Source organism: Haliotis rubra, unplaced genomic scaffold, assembly GCF_003918875.1.
Source record: "Haliotis rubra isolate DU_JTF1 unplaced genomic scaffold, ASM391887v1 Scf4, whole genome shotgun sequence".
In the NCBI taxonomy this organism is placed as follows: domain Eukaryota; kingdom Metazoa; phylum Mollusca; class Gastropoda; order Lepetellida; family Haliotidae; genus Haliotis; species Haliotis rubra.
The window spans coordinates 4,208,983-4,229,651 of record NW_025767079.1 but is presented as its reverse complement, the minus strand read 5'-3'; the positions used below and the strand labels follow the sequence as shown (position 1 = coordinate 4,229,651).

The 20,669-nt window shown below is 39.9% G+C and overlaps 2 protein-coding genes across 2 annotated transcripts; one reads left to right on the top strand and one right to left on the bottom strand.

The window, feature by feature from the left end:
- Nucleotides 1–137: 137 nt before the first annotated feature.
- Nucleotides 138–4,164, bottom strand: LOC124287115 (PCNA-associated factor-like). Its single transcript, XM_046723604.1, has 4 exons — nt 4,018–4,164; nt 3,490–3,567; nt 1,879–2,053; nt 138–694 (listed from the first exon to the last, which is right to left on the bottom strand). Exons 1-4 carry the CDS (start codon nt 4,061–4,063, stop codon nt 673–675), a joined length of 321 nt encoding a protein of 106 aa, XP_046579560.1. The 5' UTR covers nt 4,064–4,164; the 3' UTR covers nt 138–672.
- Nucleotides 4,165–9,214: 5,050 nt separating this feature from the next.
- LOC124287098 (inactive C-alpha-formylglycine-generating enzyme 2-like) lies at nt 9,215–18,682 on the top strand. The gene is made up of 8 exons (XM_046723578.1): nt 9,215–9,376; nt 11,065–11,230; nt 11,657–11,813; nt 12,532–12,682; nt 13,780–13,918; nt 14,216–14,301; nt 15,669–15,831; nt 17,660–18,682. The coding sequence occupies exons 1-8, from the start codon at nt 9,262–9,264 to the stop codon at nt 17,811–17,813; spliced, it is 1,131 nt and encodes a 376-aa protein (XP_046579534.1). The 5' UTR covers nt 9,215–9,261; the 3' UTR covers nt 17,814–18,682.
- Nucleotides 18,683–20,669: the final 1,987 nt, after the last annotated feature.

Below are 20,669 nucleotides of genomic sequence, written 5' to 3'. Positions count from 1 at the left end.
GATGTATGCAATGGGATACGAAAATGTGTCAAAGCGACCACCTGATCCCATTAGTTGCCTAAAACGACAAGCATGGTTGCTGAAGACCAATTATAACCCAGATCTTTACATTTCTTAAATACAACTGCAACATATTCTTGCTTTTAAAACATTTATTTCACAGTAGATAAATATAAAATACTACCTGAAAAAAAGTAAAAGACAAACATTTTTGCATACAATGATGAAATAGGTATAAGTGAATATTTACAAATGACAAGTCTCCAAAAAGCACTTCATACTGTGTTCCCGTTTCATTTCAAGGAACGATTGGAGCAATGTTTTAAATTTTAAATGTGGACAATGGAGCATCCAAGTGGGAAAATCTACAAGTTCACCTAATACAATCCTTATACAACCCAACTGGAACGAACCAACTTCAAGGGATTCATAGCTAAGGGACACAACTCTCTCACACATTCATTCTTCTATTTACAGTGGCAGTGGGGCCCAAGCACTACACTGGTCATCTGATCGGTACGATGATCATGTGATCAGTAAGTTGCTCTTCTGGGCTGCTGGTTGAGGGGTATTGCGGTTAGTTGTGAGATCAGCCCTAGATCTAGGCACTGGTGATAGGTGCACCTGTCAGAACAGCTGCTGGGATAATTCAATTTGTTGTGTGATCAGGTCCTACTCGCAGCTTCCTGATGCACTGAAATGAAAAACAAATTTCATCAACATCTAAAGCAGGATTTGGGGCAAAAATAACAAAAATTACATAATTACAAATTTAGTTAAACAACAAGGAAAGCCATGGCACTCACAAATAGGGCTGTGTATTGGCAAATGAATTGTATTCATCCCTAAAAAAAATATATTATGGTAAATATAAAATATATGTTATGGTTCTGATAACAGCAATCTCAAAATTAGGTTGCATAGTCAGGAGTTTTTTTTACAAGTTACAGTATGCCATTTTGTCATTGAACAACGAAGGAAAACATTTGCTCTGAATGAAAGACTGTAGATTTTAATTTAAACCATATACATAATCACAAAAACTTCATTTATGTTCCCAATATATCGGTTCTCAGAAAAAAATATTGCAATACATATCCTTTGAAAAGCGTATTGCAATGTACCGGTATAACTTGCAGTCCTACTCACAAACCAAGGGCTATGTTTAGATATCATCAGAAATGGGCTTCAAACATTGTACCCATATGCGGAATTGAACCCGAATTTTCAGCATGACAAGCAAACGCTTTAACCACTAGGCTACCCAACTGCCCCTTGCATTTAGAGAGCCAGTGGGACAGGTATGTCAAAAAGGGTTACAGTAAAACAGTACACAAGTACACATGATACCCAATACAATTTTTCCCTGAATCAATAGAACTTGATACATTTGCTAAAATATTTACTACACTTTTAGACACTCCAAACCCCAGCATTTGCGCATAACAAATGTCACAAAATGAATTGTACTTAGCCTTTTACAACATTTAAAAATAATAATAAAGGTACCTTTGAGTATGTCAGGAGTTATCTCCTTTGTAACCTGCTCTAAAAGTGTCAACTTTCCACACAACAGACTTGAATGTTCATCTTGTTACATTTTGTGACCCTGCTTCATTGTTTCACCCATAGGCAAACATAGCAAAACTGAAGAAGTGACAAATGTTCATTTGTTTCACTTGGAGAAACACATGGAAAATTAGCAGTATGGTTTACAAAATCGACAACATATTTAGGACTTTCTCCATCACCACCGAATTACAGTGGACTAAAGGGTTAGACAGATTTAAATCCATCAAGTTTAGATTTCTTTTGTCACTTAAGCGACCAGTCCCTCACATTTCTTTCATCCACAAACTGAAGTAACAGTCGCCTTACCCAGCTCCTGAGTCTGACTCTAGCACTTCAATCTCATCACCGTTGCTGGCACTACTGGAACTAGACTGACTGTCGACATTCTCTTTGCCTTTGTTCAAGAATCCACCAATCCCCTTCTGCCAGTCAGGAATCGGTCGCTGACACACTGGGTTGCCACCTGCATACTTTGTTTTACCTGTGGAACACAGCTGGACATGTGAACATGTTCAGGGTCTTAACATCCAAGACCCGTGAAGATCCAGGTTAGAATGAGCCTTCAGTAACCCATGCTTGTCATAAGAGGCGACTAACGGGATCGGGTGGTCAGGCTCACTGACTTGGGTTGACACATGTCATCTGTTCCCAATTGCGCAGATCGATGCTCATGTTGATCACTGGATTGTCTGGTCCAGACTTGATTATTTACAGACTGCTGACATATAGCTGGAACATTGCGGCGTAAAACTAAACAGACTCACTCACTTAACATCCAAGAGTTCTGGAATGAACTATTTGAGTATCATATATTGGGTACTTTCCTTATTTTGTTATTGTATAACAAATATTACTTGTTGTTGAACATCACACTCAGCAATAGTCCAGCTACATGACAGCGGTCTGTAAATCAGCGAGTCTGGACCAGACAATACAGAGATTGACAGAATGAGCATAAATCTCCACAAGTACAATACAATGACGTGCAACACATGCAACAGTCAAGTCAGCAAGCCTGACCATTGGATTCTGTTAATTGCCTCTTACAGTGAGAAAGTTTGGCTTTACGTCGCTTTTAGCAATATCATGGCAGGGGACAGTAGAAATGGGCTTCACACATTGTACCCAAGTGGGGAATCGAACCCAGGTCTTCAGCATGACAAACGCTTTAACCACTGGGCTACCCGCACCGCCTCTCTCAACAGTGTTCACGAATGGCGTTTCAAAATAACAGGACATTTGGTCCTGTAAGTTTCAGATGTCTGTCTGACCCATTGAAAATTCACAGGACCCATAGAATAAATTTAAACACACATTTCAGATCTAACAATTCTTATAATTGGCATTGAAAGTATTAACAAACATAAGATTTATAAACAGCAACCAAGTGTGACATGTCACATATAACAACTTCAGTCAAAGTCTTTGGGAATATGCAGTCAGACACTGGGGCCGGCGGGTTGCACACTTCTATCGGACTGTTGGCAAATCTGCCGGATTTGTCAGAGGGTCAGACGCTATTCATTAACACTGTTACAACCCTGATTTTCAGATTTTTTAAAAATGGTGAATAGATATAAAATTGTATCTGTATGCAACAATACATATCTATAAAGTTGTAAAACTTTCAATCACCATGCCAGCCACATAAATTCACATAATTATATAATATGGGTTTTATATTACTTAATAAAATTAGCGGAGTTAAAACTAGGTTCAACAAAAGACGAAAAAGGAACAATCAGAATTTTGCAACAATGGTAATAGTTGTAATGCTAATATCACCTGTATCCCTTCCTCCATTGTATTTTTACAGTACAAACCCTGACTGTAATTATTACAATATCGTAATATCACAGGCAAAAATTTGAAGCTGGGATTATGGGGTGAAATCTCTCCATATTAAATATTCCGTACCTGACTTTGGGGAACCGGCACTACTGCACCCTGCCGCCGGGCTTCCAAGACTCTTCCTTGGGGCTCGCGCAGCAACAACTATGTGAGAACAACAGTAAATAAACATTAAACTACTGGAATAGTTAACATGGTTTTCAAATAATATTACCATACACGCACTGAAATACTTCAAAACAAACCATACAATAATTTGTTACATAGTCTACGCCTCAAAGCAGTCCCCAAAATTGAACAGCCCCAAAACATCATGTCATTGTCAACACTGAATTCAACCTTATTTTGGCTATGTATGTTATTAACTGGTTATAAACATATGGATCAATAAATTCACTGGCGTTCGAGCTAACAACACCGTTGTGTGTCAAAACAGCTTCGACAAAGTCCCCTCACTAAAATATTTTGCAGCACACAGTGTGAAAAATACGGCTTGGCAATAGCATCCACCTGTTGAACATCAACATCATTTTAACATGTGAGCAATTATGCAACGTAACTGATGCTGTGATGTAATAAACACCACATGTTTACCTTTCCTTGAGGCTGCACAACCTCCATCAGCTTTTGTTCGCACCATTTTTAACGATATTTGCCTCGCTTTGCTCAACCAACTCTCTCTGCTGCTGGCGACAGATTTGGCGCGCTAGAGATTCACTGGCTATCCCGCGTATTTGCACGGACTCTCAAAAAACTATTAATATTTAATTCTACTGAAGTTATCGCCTTTTAAATGTGTTTTGAAGCATGTTTCTTCTAAAAAGCCTAATTACTTTTCAGATTCCCAAAAGTTAATACATCGGGAATTCCCGTAAACAAAGGGAGGTAACTGTTGAGGACTTAGGTTCCGATTTGATCTTTTACAAATGCTTGTTGTTGGTTCGACTCCCTATCAAAACGACGTTTTTTCACACTTGTTCTTTTTGCATTTTTAGATTTGCTTAAGAATGGGGTAGAGTGAAATTATTAATGAACACATTAATTCACCTGCAAAAAAACCCACCTCAAAATACAGAAAATGCGTGCATTGTTTTCATTGCTAATAGTTGGGTGCGGCTGGGTGGGGTGAGGTGAGATGGTTCACTCTCACTTAGCCAGAATCTACCCAAAAAGACAAAGACAAAAAGGGTCATGAAAAGATGATGCGGCGAAGAGAGGGGTTGCCCAAAAAATCACAGAAATAAGGGGGGCGGGAAAACGACACATTTTTTCAAAAACGTACGTGACCTGATTATTCACTACAACCTACAAAATGTTATTACTGAACCAACAAGAGTAACGCCCGTTTCATCCTCCTTGATTGATCCCATTATTTTATCTGATGATTGTTCATACAAAGACGCAGGGGTCGTTGAATTAACATCAGATATTAGTGATCACAAGGGAACCTATGTCTATCTTTCAAGCTTTGTAAATGTCAACAGTGCATACAAGAAACAAGTTTGGTTGTATAACAACGGTAATTATGATACTTTAAATAATCTGATCAGGGAAACTAACTGGGAGAGTATTTTTTCTAAAACTCCAAATGTTAACGACGCTTGTGTAATATTTACTTCTCTGCTTAAGGAATATATGGTTAGATGTATCCCAACCCAAACCATTACAGTCAGACCTAAAGACAAACCTTGGTTTGACAGTGAACTTCGGAGAGAAATTAGAAAAAGAGACCAATTAAGGAAGAGAGCATTTCGAACACTGAATACTTCTGATGTATCTAAATTCAAAAAGCAGAGGAATAAAGTAAATAATCTTAAAAAATTAGCCAAGGAAATTTTTTATTCGAATTTAGGTAGTTTTTATCTTCTCACTCTACTCAATCAGCAGATTATTGGAAGGTTTTTAATTATTTGTTGAAAGGTTCTACTTCATCAGGACCCATCCCCCCTTTCGTAACTGATGATTCCGGAATACATTCAGCATTTACAGACATTGACAAAGCCCAAACGTTGAATAAATATTTTGTATCTGTTTCCAATATCAATGATGAGGGCAAGACTTTGCCACCTGTTAGCCATCGCTGTCCTAACAGCATTACAAGCGTTAGTGTTACTGAAAAGGAAGTATCGGATGTGATTAAGACTTTACCAGCAAACAAAGCTAGTGGACCTGATGGTATTAATATGAGAATGTTAAAACGAAATTGTACATCAATAGCTGAACCTCTTTGTTTACTGTATAATATTTCTCTGAGTCAGTGTGTTTTTCCTTCAGCTTGGAAAACAGGCAATATTATCCCTATTTTCAAAAAAGGAGATAAATCCCTCCCTACTAATTACAGACCCATAAGTTTATTATCTATCCTCGGGAAATTTTTGGAAAAAATAATGTTAAAGCATTTACATAACCATTTCAATAAACATAGCATTTTAAGTCAATTTCAATCAGGTTTTACTACAAACCACTCTACCACATCTCAACTCATTGAAATCTATCACACTATATGTTCAGCTCAAGCTACTCATCACCTTTATTGTATGATTTTTTGTGACATTTCAAAGGCCTTGGACAGGGTGTGGCATAAAGGGCTATTGCTCAAATTAGAAAATTATGGTGTTCGTGGGCATTTACTTAGTTGGTTAACAAACTATTTATCTGATAGACGACAGAGTGTTTCCATCAATGGTACATTATCAAAAGAATTAAATGTTACTGCAGGAGTTCCTCAAGGATCTGTCCTTGGTCCAGTTTTGTTCCTTGTGTACATCAATGATTTACCTGAAACTCTATAGCTAACAAATGTCACAAGACTGTTTGCCGACGACACTTCAATTGGTGTTGCAGGAAAAGATGTAAAAACCATAGCAGCTTCTCTTAACAATGATTTAGCAAATTTGAATGAATGGGCTGACAAATGGTTAGTTAAGTTTAACCCGAACAAGACCAGATTCATGCTTTTTAAAAATGGAAATTGTCCACAAGTTCCTGACTTGATTTTCAATAATGAACATTTGGAACGTGTACATCAACATAAACACCTCGGTGTCATCTTTTCAGATAATACAAAATGGTCTCATCATGTATCTGCTGTAATAGAAAAGGCCGCATAAATTGTTTCCTCATTACGGACGATAAAGTACGTATTACCTAGATACATGTACATGTATATCCTTTCTAGTATGTACGAAATGTATATTAGGCCTATTTTAGAATATGCATCTGAGGTCTGGGATAATTGCCCTAGCTATATTTGTGATAAACTTGAAATGTTACAACTTGAAGCAGCAAGAATTGTAACCGGATTGCTTAAATTCGCTTCAAGATATAGTTTATACAGTGAAACTGGTTGGTTATCACTGAAAGTTAGACGAACACAATGGAAACTCTGTACATTCTACAAAATTGTTAACATGCAAGCTCCTGATTACCTGATAGATTTACTTCCACCTTTTACTGAAACCATTTCCGGATACAACTTGCGTAACAAATCAGATTTGGCTGTTCCTAAATTTCGCACCTCAATTCTCCAAAAGTCATTTATTTATGATTCTGCAAGTTTATGGAATGCTCTCTCCTCTACAAAAAAATGTACAAATTCATTATCATCGTTTAAATCAAAGTTATCTGGAAATAATGACAAGGTTCCAAAATATTTTCTATTTGGTGAAAGAAAGACAAATATACTACACACGAAGTTAAGACATTCGTGTAGTTCATTACAAGCAGATCTGTTTCGTGTTAATCTATCAGAGAGTAGAGCTTGCAATTGTGCTGCTCCGGTGGAAGATGCTAACCATTTCTTCTTGAAATGTCCAAAATTTGTCAGTTGCCGTTTTGATCTGAAGAAAGACTTTGAACTATCAAAAGTTCAGTTAGACATTGATACCATTCTTTACGGCAACCCTGCTCTGCCAAATACTATCAATGAAAATATCTTTAGACATGTGCATAAATTCATTGTACGAAGTACAATTAATCAATAATATGTCTCAATATTATTATGTCCATCCATTACGTCCAATCATTATTGTTCATTATTGTTCATGTTTCTAATGGGAGCGGGCGGTAATAAGTTACATAACTTGTGCCCAATCCATTTCAACACTGAATAAAATATGTTCAAACAAAGAAACACTATAATTAATAAAAGAAATTATAAATATTGAAATTATACCTTATGGAGTGGCGTTATGGATGAAAATATGTTTCGGAGAAGAAGGGGGAATATGATATAGTCATGAGGCAAATTGTTTTAGCCCATGCCGCCACAATATCAGTATTTCTTCTAATGTTTAGCAATTCCATTCTGTCACCTTTATATTTAGTGGGGCGCTGGTGAAAGTGTTCGCTCGTCACGCCAAAGAGCCGGGTTCGATTCCCCACTTGGGTACAATGTGTGAAGCATTTCTGCTGTTCCCGCTGTGATATTGCTGGAATATTGCTAAAAGTGGCGTAAAAACACGCTCACCCATATCTTGTGAATCCCTTGTTACATTTACACGTTTATACAAATATATACCGGGTAAGTTTCAATTTGGATATGAGTTGGAATAGTTTTTTGTTTGTTTGTTCGACACCGGACTCCAGTTCTATGACGGCGGTCTGCAATTAATCGAGTCTAAACCAGTGATTGACATCATGAGCATCGATCAACGCATAATACTCAGTTTTGCGACAATAGCATCCTCTGCACAAATATTCTGTTAGCATCTCGCAAGATTGCATCTAATTCTATACATTACAAGATGTAAATATATACAATTTGAAAACTTTCATGATAAACGCGTTGTTTCATTGTGTGTACAGTCCGTTTGACGTCAGAAACGGACCAGATGATAAGGCGACAGTCTGTAAATATTCAGTTGTGGACAAAATCCACTGATGCCACATAAATATACAGATAGTACACGTGTTTATCATTTACTAATACCAAACAGCTTTCTTATATTTGTGAAATTTTTCCGGACTCCACCAAAAGTTTTTAGTCGCCCTTTACGACAAGCATGGGTTGCTGAGGAGGAGTGCAGAGAAAGGGACAGCCAGGTGCCTCGAGAAAGGATGGAGACTGCACAGCACAGGCTAATGAATCAATAACTTGGTGGGCACTTGTGCACGTGCTTTCTAACACCTGGTTGTCCCTTTCTCTGCACTCCTCCTGATATCAACCAACTAGTCTGGTTGGGACTCGATAATCTAAAGGCCGTCATGATAATTCTTGAACGCAGCTAAAGTGTACAGAAGCGAAAAACTATTTTAAAATAATAAGCAAAAAAAGAATGCTTCCGATTAGTCGAACATTTACGTAATATAATGTTAAATGTGGTCTCAGAGAGTTTTTTAATACAATGATAATGTAAGCTGAACTGTCTCCGTTGATGTATAGAATATGTACTGTTTGCGAATGCCACGTTTGATGGTTGTCCGCTTCGTCGACAGCTCGGCTGAAAAGCCAATAGCTGCGTTTGAGCGACACGCTCAGGGTCTAGAAACTATGTTCCCGGTATGAACACGAATTACACACGACAGCACGTTACAATTATGACATTCACCGGTATTCAACGTAAAGTCTAACACATAGACGGGGACAACAAACGGAAACGTGGTCATTTGCGACTTCGCATTCCTTTACAAAAACGATTCAAGCGAACGCTCCAAGTCAGAAAAGTATGCATGCTATTGACAATTAATAACAGCGCTAGTGTATTACCTTTGAATTGGTTTTACACAAAAGCGCACCCTCAGCACTCGGCGAGGAGTTTGCACCAGCTGTGACGAAGTCGTGGTCACATCTGGTGCAGCACAACAGGCGTCAATAACTGTCCATGACGTTGCTTAAACATGGCTACCACGATGGGGATACTGAAGAAGTGGTTGTCAGTTATTTTGGTATTTTGGGGATATTTTAGAATAAATGGAGAAGATGTTCACCCGCATGACGTCAATATCAAGCACAGTAAGTATAATTATGTTTCTCTTTATGATAACACCCCATAGGCACTGCTACAGCGTTCTGTAAAGAGTTCAATTACTTTCCATTCACGAATTACTTCAACGAAATATACCTGTACTCTGTGTTCTATATTAACCATCATTGTGATACTATTATATTTATGATTATTTTACTCATGCTGTTTGTATTGTTCATTCTGTTTTATAAACTAATCATAGATTAGAACAAATAAAATGAAACGATTTTGTTTTGTTTTGATGGATATATGTTATGTTCATTTATCAAGGTGTAAAAATAAGAAAACAATATGGTCATTATATTATACAACCAGTTTACCGTTATGAGGTACCGTATTGTAATGTATCGGGTTATTTCTTTTAAAAAACACACCAAAAAACTAAAAAAACGAGGCAACGGGAACAGTATTATTGTTACGAATCATTTATAACCTGGTCGTCCAACCCGTTCTGAACACGTGTACCCGGCGTTCAAGGTATGTTCGTGTATTTGATTTTACAGCATGTGAATAAATCATTTTATGTTCGTATATTTATGTTCACAACTGAAAGGATCACACGTAAAGGTGTATTGATTGCCGTGAAGTCAAATAGGCGCATGTCAGGGGAGATAATCACAAGATGGCGGTCAAGCCGGTGTGAAGGTTGCTTTCCGCCGCGTTCAGTGAGTGAGTGAGTATGGTTTTACGCCGCTTCTAGCAATATTCCAGCAATATCACGGCGGGGGACACCAGAAATGGGCATCGCACATAGTACCCATGTAGGGAATCGAACCCGGTCTTCGGCGTGACAAGCGAATGCTTTAACCACTAGGCTACACCACCGCCCCTCAGTGAGTGCGAGGTGAAATTTAAGATCACGTCTGCTATACTTCAGCGTTAACGTGACGTGAAATTTGCCTGTGTGACCGAATTTCTGGATTCAGGACCCATTTTATGGTTCTGTTCTGTATTTTTTCTGTTATATTGTATGTCCGTCAGGATACTGATCAAAGATGGGAATCTATGTCACAATAGGTTTTCGTGCTGGTCGTAATAAGTGACTTCGTGGATTGGGTGGTCAGGCTCGGGAACTGGTTGATTGCATGGCCTCATGTGAATTGTATTTGTCGTTGCACACATATATCAATCACTGGATTGTCTGGTCCAGACTCGATTATTTCACTCCACCACTTAGCTGGAATGTATTGAGTGCGACGTTAGGAATCAAAGAAAGGAAACAAAAGAACACTTATGTGTGGTAACGTCAGTGTGAGAAATAGTTTCCAAATTTTGCTGGCCAGTCGGGCTAGCTATGCCTGAAAGTTACTAGCCCACAAAATAATTCTCTAGCCCGAAATTTGAATGTAGAAACTAAGCAAAAGATTTTAAAAAATAGATGAGAATAAGATATTGTCAGCATAACACAGGTTTCATCATTAAGCTGCTAATATAATGAACATTTTTTATCAGGCCGTAATCTTGCCTGTGTATTAAAACTTAACAAGTCGTAGAGAGTGATATATTTACAAAATGACCCATGAAAATTCACTAGCCAGTCGGGCCACTGACTAGAGATTTACTGCCCGTTTGGAAATTTACTAGCCACGGGCTAGCGGGCCAGTGGCTATTTTCCACACTGGGTAACGTGCACATCCCTAAACAGTTATGACACGGTTGTCTCCCTTTGTTTCAGTCATGCTCACGTACAACCACTTTACACCAATGCAGCTGTTTAAGTCCACGGATTTCTGGATGGGAATCAACGACCCGAAGTCTGAGACGGGAGAGTATCCATTCCGGGTGGGACACACAAAGAGCTACTATATGGATATGTACCCCGTCACAAACGCCCACTTCTGGTACGTTCTGACGCTCCACCACGACGATTATTCTGGTCATATACTGAAGAAATGAAATAACGGATACTGAACATAAGGAGTTTCTTATTTGTTCTCGATACCAGGTTCGAGATGCGCTGTGTAAAAGTCGAGATAAGCGGGGATTTCACTAATGATGATTCACTTATGGCCAACTTCTGTATATCATAAAACTATTCATATCACTGAATCCAATTTATAACATTAAGAAATACATTTAATTTGTTTGTATCACAAAATATACTAAAACACCTTGAAAACGCCAAGTCGATGTATTTTTCATATTTGGCAAAATTACAACCAAAAAAATGAATTATTTTGTTCCTGATACTTTGGCATAAGATAATCAAGTACACCAATCTAAAAATGGATTATAAACGCACTCACTCATGACATGCCTGTTTCCAGGGAGTTTTCAATGAAGAAGCGGAGGTACCGCACGGAGGCGGAGACCAAGGGATGGAGCTGGGTGTTTGAGAATCACGTGTCTGCCGATACCAAGAAGAAGATGTCCGTGAAAGGGGCAGACAACTGGCTAGCCGTGAAAAAAGCAAACTGGGAACACGTGAGTTAGGGTCTGGCCATTATGGGTTGGAGGGGTTTTCAAGACAGAAACGTAATGGTGTGAATGTTTGTTTGTATGTGCGTGATATTTGAGTGTGTCATCCCTCCACCAAGTAAAAAAAGTAAGCATCGATGAAGTACACAGAAGTACAACCTTCGCAAAAATGACTGATATTATTCACCACCACCCCCACCCCACACACACCACACACACACTCTTCCCTCCCTCTCTCTCTCTCTCTGGGGTCTCTCTCTGATGTTCTCTCTCTTGATGTTCTCTATCTCTTATGCTCTCTCCTCTCTCTCTCTCTCTCTCTCTCTGATGTTTTCTGTATCTCTTCTCTCTCTCTGTGATGCTGTCTTTCTTTCCTTCTCTCTCTCTCTCTCTCTCTCTCTCTCTCTCTCTCTCTCTCTCTCTCTCTCTCGCTCCGATGCTCTTCCTTCTCTCTCTCTCTCTGTGATGTTTCTCTCCCTGCTGATGTTCTCTTCCTCATTCTCTGTGATGTTTTCTATATTGCTCTCCCTCTCTCTTTCTGTGATGTTTCTCCCCATCCCTCTCTCTCTGTGATGTTCCTATCTCTGCTGCTCTTTCCTTCGTCTCTCTTAACTGTGATGTTTTCTGTCTGCTGCTCTTTCCTTCCCCTCTCTCTCTGATGTCTCTCTCCACATTCTCTCATGTTCTCTCCCTCACTATTGGTGGTGTTTCTTGATGGTTCCAGCCCGAGGGGCCTGACTCTCTGGTTGACAAACGCTGGTCGCACCCTGTCGTGCACGTGAGTTACCAGGACGCCGAGACTTACTGCAAGTGGAGGGGGAAGAGGCTCCCCACAGAGGCGGAGTGGGAGAGGGCTGCACGTGGGTCTCAACTTAGTAAGTTTGTCTGTGTGCCGAACACAGTGATACCAGCTCAGGATGAGTGAGTGAGTTTGGTTTAACGCCGTGTTTAGCAATATCACGGCGGGGGACACCAGAAATGGGATTCACACATTGTACCCATGTGGGGAATCGAACCCGGATCTTCGGCGTGACGATCGAACACTTTAACCACTAGGCTACCCCACCGCTCCCACGTGTCAGCTAAGTCAGCGAATGTGACCATCCGATCCCGTTAGTCGCGTCTTACGACAAGCATGGGTTACTGAAGATCAATTCTAACCCGGATCTTCACTGGTTGGGCAGCAGCAGTAACATGTCCTGGGCCCCGTTCCTCAAAGCGATCGTAGCGCTACGACAGTCGTAACTCTCATACTTTAACATAGACTTACGACTGTCGTAGCGCTACGATCGCTTTGAGGAACGGGGCCCTGGACTATATGTCATGACGCTCACGATTGTTCAGAAGTCCTCTCTGATCATTGCCTCGAAACCACCCCGTCCCTGTTCTTAAATCCGAGGGGCGGTGGGGTAGCCTTGTGGTTGAAGCGTTCCCACGTTACGCCGACGACCGGGTTCGATTCCCCTCATGGGTGCAATGTGTGGAGTCCATTTCTGGTGTCCCAGAATATTGCTTAAAACTAAACTCACCCACTTAAACCTCAGTTGTTAGCTCAGTAAGTAAGACATGCTCCGTTAAACTAACATTTGCCGCACTATTGCGTCCAAGTTGAAAATACACCATTATCCTAATAATATCAAATAGCTGCACAGCCAGTTTATTTAAGGCTGAGTGAGTTGCATTTATCATAAACAAGATGAATCTAGAATTCGAACATACGATCCGGAAACCCAAGGGACGCAACTCTGTATACCGGCTTCTGGTTTCACACATTAGTGAAGATACGAAACTATAATAGTCCGTTTATAATAATAGTCCATTTATATTGCGCGTTTATCCATGCACATTGCATGCTCAAAGCCCTGACATATTGCAAACTATGGCAAACCTAGTTAATGGACATCTGTCCGCAGATATTGACCACAAATGTTGATTGGCGAATATATCAAAGACATATTGACTCACTTTACAGATCACGTTGTCCAGTACCCTTGGGGCGACCTGTGGGAATCAAAGAGAGCGAACATTTGGGAGGTAGGTCAGTTTCCATGGAAACATGTCAGTCACCGAAAACGGACCAAACTACAGACTGACATACTGATTGTTGGTTGGTTGGTTGTTTAACGCCACACTCAGCAATTTTCCAGCTATATGGTGTCGGTCTGTAAATAATCGAGTCTGGGCGAGACAATCCAGTGATCAGCATCATGAGCAACGATCTACGCAATTGTGTCAACCAAGTCAGCGAGTCTGACCACCCGATCCCGTTAGTTGCCTCTTACAAGGCATGGGTTACTACAGATCAATTCTAACCCGGATTTTCACGGACCTAAAGTTTTAAATGTTTAATCGACAAGACACCATTTTATGTTTCCTTTTTCCTCAACACAGCTTTAATTTCGTTTCAGGGAAAGTTCCCCAAAAAAGAATGTTAAAGCAGATGGCTTTGACGGTACCTCGCCTGTAGACGCCTACCGACCCCAGAATGATTTCAGTAAGTTATTATACAAGAATTTGTTCGAAATCATCTATCGCAAGAAACATTCGTATAATATTTAAAGACTCCAATAAAACATTGAGTGAGTGAGTGAGTCTAGTTTTACGCCACACTCAGCAACATTCCAGCTACATGGCGGCGGTCTGTAAATAATTGAGTCTGGACCAGACCATCCAGTGTTCAAAAAAATAAACATTTATCTACGCAATTGGGAAACGATGACATGTGTCAACCAAGTCAGCGAGCCTGACCACCCAATCCCATTAGTCGCCTCTTATGACAAGCATGGGTTGCTGAAGACCAATTCTAACCCGGATCTTCACGGGTAATAAAAAATTTCAAGCAGCTGCAATCACCTCTCCATCACATTATAGCCATGGTGTGGGATTTTCATTTCTATATCTAGAGAATCTTTTTGTTAAAACTGTATGCCTGTCTTTATATCCGTGAACATTGTGTACAAACTGTCAGTCCCCTTTAAGACAAATGCGTGTTTGCATGCTGTAAAATGTAACGGCACGTTTGGTATAATGGTGTAATGGTGTGTTTGAAATGTTGAAAGGCGATTTTCCTATGTTGCAAAATGAAAAGGCGATTGTCATATGTTGCAAAATGAAAAGGGGATTGTCCTATGTTGCAAAATGAAAAGACGATTGTCATATGTTGCAAACTGAAAAGGGGATTGTCCTATGTTGCAAAATGAAATGGTGATTGTCATTTGTTGCAAAATGAATGGTGATTGTCATATGTTGCAAAATGAAAAGGGGATTGTCCTATGTTGCAAAATGAAAAGAGGATTCTCCTATGTAGCAAAATGAAAAGGGGATTGTCCTATGTTGCAAAATGAAAAGGGGATTGTCCTATGTTGCAAAATGAAAATGGGATTGTCTTATGTTGCAAAATGAAAATGGGATTGTCCTATGTAGCAAAATGAAAAGGCGATTGTCCTATGTTGCAAAATGAAAAGGGGATTGTCATATGTTGCAAAATGAAAAGGGGATTGTCATATGTTGCAAAATGAAAAGGGGATTGTCCTATGTTGCAAAATGAAAAGGCGATTGTCCTATGTTGCAAAATGAAATGGTGATGTTCCGACGTTGCAAAGTGAAAAGGTGATTTTCCTATGTCGCAAAATGAATAGGTGATTGTCCTATGTTGCAAATTGAAATGAGAATTTTCCATGTTGCAAAATAAATAGGTGATGTTTCTATGTTGCTAAATGAAATAGCGATTGTCCTATTAAAATGAAAAGAGGATTGTCCTATGTTGCAAAATGAAAAAGTGATGTTCCGACCTTGCGAAATGAAAAAGTGATGTTCCTATGTTGCTAAATGTAAATGCATCTTTCGTGTTTGTGCCTGCAGAGATGTATGACATGGTAGGCAACACGTGGGAGTGGACCGCCAGCCCCTACTACCGGCCCTTCATCCCCCACGACCTTCAGGAGACGCAGCACATCTTAAAGGGAGGCTCCTACATGGACAAAAATGACGGAGACTTCACTTATGTCGTGAGAACATCCCAAAGGTAAGGATGATGGACGTGGTTAATTATTTCAGTACAACCTTACACTCACAAGATGGTAATCTGTCATACAGACCCTGAGTGAGTGAGTTTACTTTTACACCGCTTTTAGCAATATCCCGCCGATATCGCGACAGGGGACACCAGAAATGGGCTTCACATATTGTAGTCATGTGGGGAATCGAACCAGGGTCTTCGGTGTGACGAGAGAACGCTTTAACCACTAGGCTACCCCACCGCCCCTATAGAGACCCTGAAACAAGTATACCAAATATTGTTCATACAAGTCTTGTATACATTATGTGGCAAGGCCAGACTGCAACAGTGTGAAGAAAGTTCCAAGGTTCTTTTGTTTGTGTGTGAAATCTGTTAATTTCGTAGGCTAGAGATTATCTTTAATTCGTTCAGAAATAATACCAAGGTCACTATACAAACAGGACACGACTTATATACAAACGAGATCGGGCTAAATCTGTCGCCTTCAGATGGCTGAGAACTTACATTGACAAGATCGCAGAAGACACTGTTAAAGATTATAAACGTATATTTGTTATCAATACATGCAACATCAGGGTTGTTTACCTCAGAACATAAATGGACACAAAAACGTGATTTAGTTTTATCGTTTCGTTGAGTGAATATAAATATGTACAGCTTCAAAAATGGTGTCGTTGATTCTTTCAAAAATTCAATTCTTTATTCCGTTTGTGTAAACCAAAACTACATACGTTTACGTGTTACAGACAATTGCTTTAGTTGTACAATATTCGATCAAATGTTGACAGTCAAGCTAGTGTTCTATTGAGTGACATTGGATGATAAATATACTTGGTAGAATCTTAATTAGGACACAATCGTTGGGGATATTAAGTGAGTGAGTGAGTGAGTGAGTATGGTTTAACGCCTCATTTAGCAATATTCCAGCAACATCACGGCGGGGGGACACCAGAAATGGGCTCCACATTGTACCCATTTGGGGAATCGAACCCGGGTCTTCTGCGTGACGAGCGAACTCTTAAGTCACCAGTCTACCCCCACCGTCCCAAAGGATATTAAACTTAGACTTAGAGGGATATCAGTAATACATGACACAGACATGACACTGTTATCGTGCACCAGAATTTACACCGAATTTTGACTCTCATAAGTGAGTGAAATAGAATGGGCTGGTTCCGCGACAGATGTTGATAAGCCGCCGTGAGCGGGTTAGACGTCGGATGTTGTGTGATGGCGATTAGGTGCGTTCGACAAATGAACTAGAATCCGTACTTTACAAAGAAAGTGTAATCCCAAATGTGAACAAACGCCGAGAATCACAAACATCTTCTGACGCAGTACCTCCCGATTGCTGGACCAAGATCCAGGGTATACCGGAGTTTAGTTTAGATGTGGAATGACCGATTAATTACCGTAGGATTAGCATTCTAACTGACCTTGGACAATTAATAATACCAATACATCAATACAAACACGATGACACTGTTGGATACAGGCCATGACCTCGTACAAAACCGCGATAACGGCGACGTTTCTACATATAAAGGTCACTGAGAATGTCTTCAAAACAAGGTCGCTATTGCATTATGGGACGTTGATCATTTGAAACGTGTATTGTCCATAATGACAGAACTGACATAATGTCCAATGACTGAGGAATAAATGAAAAATATCGACTGATGTTAACAGGAAAAACACAAGGATATAATGGTGGAATCTGTCAAAAATGGACTCTTTGTAAACCGGTTTTCTCCATAATCCGGACTACTCTCTGCGTCCCTGCAAAATTGTTCTTAATTCATCATTATAGTAGTTCATTAATTCTTTTTCCCAGAATGCCCCAAGCTCCTGACTACTCGTCTAGCAACGTCGGCTTCCGGTGTGCCAAGGACGCGCCAAAGTATGACCCTGATTTCGAAGCCATCCGGAGACAAGAAGAAGAATACAAAATGCAGTTTAAACAGGCTATTGGAAGAGATGAGTTATAGAACCCAGTGTTGTGAGAATGAAAGAATTCGTGGTTTTGTCATATTTTTGTGTACATCGGTAAATTAAATAATCATTTTAAGTCATTTGTATTAAAACGGAGAAAATATATGCAATTTCCAATCACATATGACGTGATACAATATTTGTGAAACGTTGTCTAGTTTCTCCATGTTGATAATTTTATCTTCAGAACTTTCCATAAAATGACTCGTAGAGAGGTTGGTATTCTTAACGTAGAATTGCCGTTATCAACTTATTAAATATAGTTTACATTTAGACCTGCACACCGGATACCTTAGTTTACTTATCTATCTGCGATATTAAAAAGGACAGTGAAAAAAAGATCGAAATTTGGGGCGATTAACTATATTACACCATTTTGATGGCAATAATTTCTAGTACCTGTAGATTGAACCATAATTGTGAATTCTAACTCAGTAACTCAGTAAATGGCATGCATAGGAACCAACTGTGGTATAATAAAGTAGAATTGTTTTTAATGGATGCCCATTACAGAAGCCAACATCCATAAAATGTACCTCCTTTGTGAGTATCACTTGTAAATGCCATTCAAGAAGTCTGTGGGAAGTTCCTGGGTTGTTGTTTTCTTCAGAGGAATCTTTGAGATTTGTTGGAACCTTCTGCAACATTTGCAGGATGTGCCATCTAGAAACAGGTATATCTTCTGATAACGGATAATCCGATATTTCATCATTGCGTTTGTTGTATGGTATCATGTCAGAACCACGGAAATAGTTCCTTGTTTATTGCCATGGCTATTTATCCGCAATCACCGCTAAAGAGTGCCCTTGTACTTACCTGGATATCTACTTACTTCGTGTTTGTGAAAATAAAATTTAAAAACAAACCCCTTCTCGTTGATGCAGTTCATATTTCGTGTTTGGTGATCTGTGGGGACCATGAAGATCCGGGGCAGAATTGGTCATCAGAATACCCTTGCTTGTCAAAAAAGCGTCAGGGCGTTTGTTTGTTTGTTGTTTAACGCCGCACTCAGACAATCCAGTGAGTGACATCATGAGCATCGATCTACACAATGGGGGGGGGGGGGCACCAGAAATGGGTTTCACACATTGTTCCCATGTGGGGAATCGAACCCGGATCTTCGGCGTGACGAGCGAACACTTTAACCACTAGGTTACCCCGCCGCTCCCAGGAACTGATGACATGTGTCAGCTAAGTCAGCGAGGCTGACCACCCGATCCCGTTAGTCGCCACAAGCATGGGTTACTGAAGTGCAACCTAAATGTCCGGTTTTATATCCCCGTTACACTTGAGGAGAAATGAGCCGGAATGCTGTCGGAATGAAAATTCTTGGAAATTCGAACTGCATTCTATAACTTACTACTGCATTCCGAATGCATGCCAACTATTCGGGTCAATTCTTGTAACATGCCCGAATGTTTTGAACTTTCGAGGTACATTCCAAGTGGAAAAATATCGAACGGTATTTGTAGTGCATTCTAACTGCATTCTAAGTATTCTGAACGTATACTAGGGAGACTGGAAAAGGTAAGCCACTTCAAATCCTGTCAGAATGTCCCGAATGCGCCTCGAATGATTCGGAATGCATCTCGATTGCTGCTGGAATTCAGGTGGAATATTCTTCAAATGAATCGGAATATTTCAACTGCAGTTGGAATACAGCTTGAATGTACCTCGAATACAGTCAGAACGTCCCGAATGCTCTTCAAATGAGCCCTGACGTCATCAAAACACCGAGGAATCCCATAAAAACGTGGCCACCTGTCACTGAAACGTCAGATTGCATATTTAGGAGTCGCGCGCCAGTAAACAGTGGTAAAACAGCATTCTTACAAAGCTTGAAGAAAATGTATATTTTGACATTTTCTCCCAAATGTGGGTCGAATTATGTAAATATATATTTCTTTCTCTGGCTGATTCTCCTTGATTTCTGTCAATGTTAAATACTAGTAAGTGTAAAGGGGCCTTTAGTACTGCAGTAGGGATGAGGTTTTGTACAAACAGACGGGACGTCATTCCAAACCATCGTAGTAATATGAGACCGTTTGCACCGCATTATTCTTTTTCTTTCTTTTTTTAAAAAAAGTTTGTAATCCTACATCTATATATAACCGTCTTAAGTGGACTGATATCCTGAGCGAAGATCCAGACAATCGTTCCATGACAAGCTTCAATCAAGAACCCGGTCAGTCTCCTTTTGTGTTGAGTGTTTGTAGGCGACACCAATTCACAGCCTGACGTCTACCCGATGACTGACTGACTGACTGAGTTTGGTTTTACGCCGCTTTTAGCAATATTCCAGCAACATCACGGCGATGGACACCAGAAATAGCCTTCACACATTATGCCCATTTGGGGAATCGAACCTGGGTCTTCAGAGTGACGAGCCAACGCTTTAACCACAGGGCTACCCCACCGCCCCCTTCCCGATGAAGATTGGCGACGAATGGAAACATGAAACACCATCTTATCAGGCAGTCAGATACTGGAGTATGAGTGAGTGAGGGGGTGGGTTTAGTTGTACGCACCCCTCAGCAATATTCCAGCTATATGTTGGTGATCAGAATCTGCTAACAGTCCTAATTACCTAAAAGATGCTTGAAACCAAAAACAATTCGGCGTTTACCCCAAAAAGCAACATCGTTTCGAAACAGGAACAAAGATAAAAAATCTCACTTCTTAACTATTTGGGTTAAAAATCATTACTGGCAACAGGGATTGCTCACAGCCCAGTTTAGGTAAGACTTGGTGGTAAATTTCAATCCTTCAATGAGTATATTCACTTCTGATCCAGTTAGGCAACTTTGTTCCAGAGTGTGACATAAATGGGCAGAGTGAATGGAACCATTGCC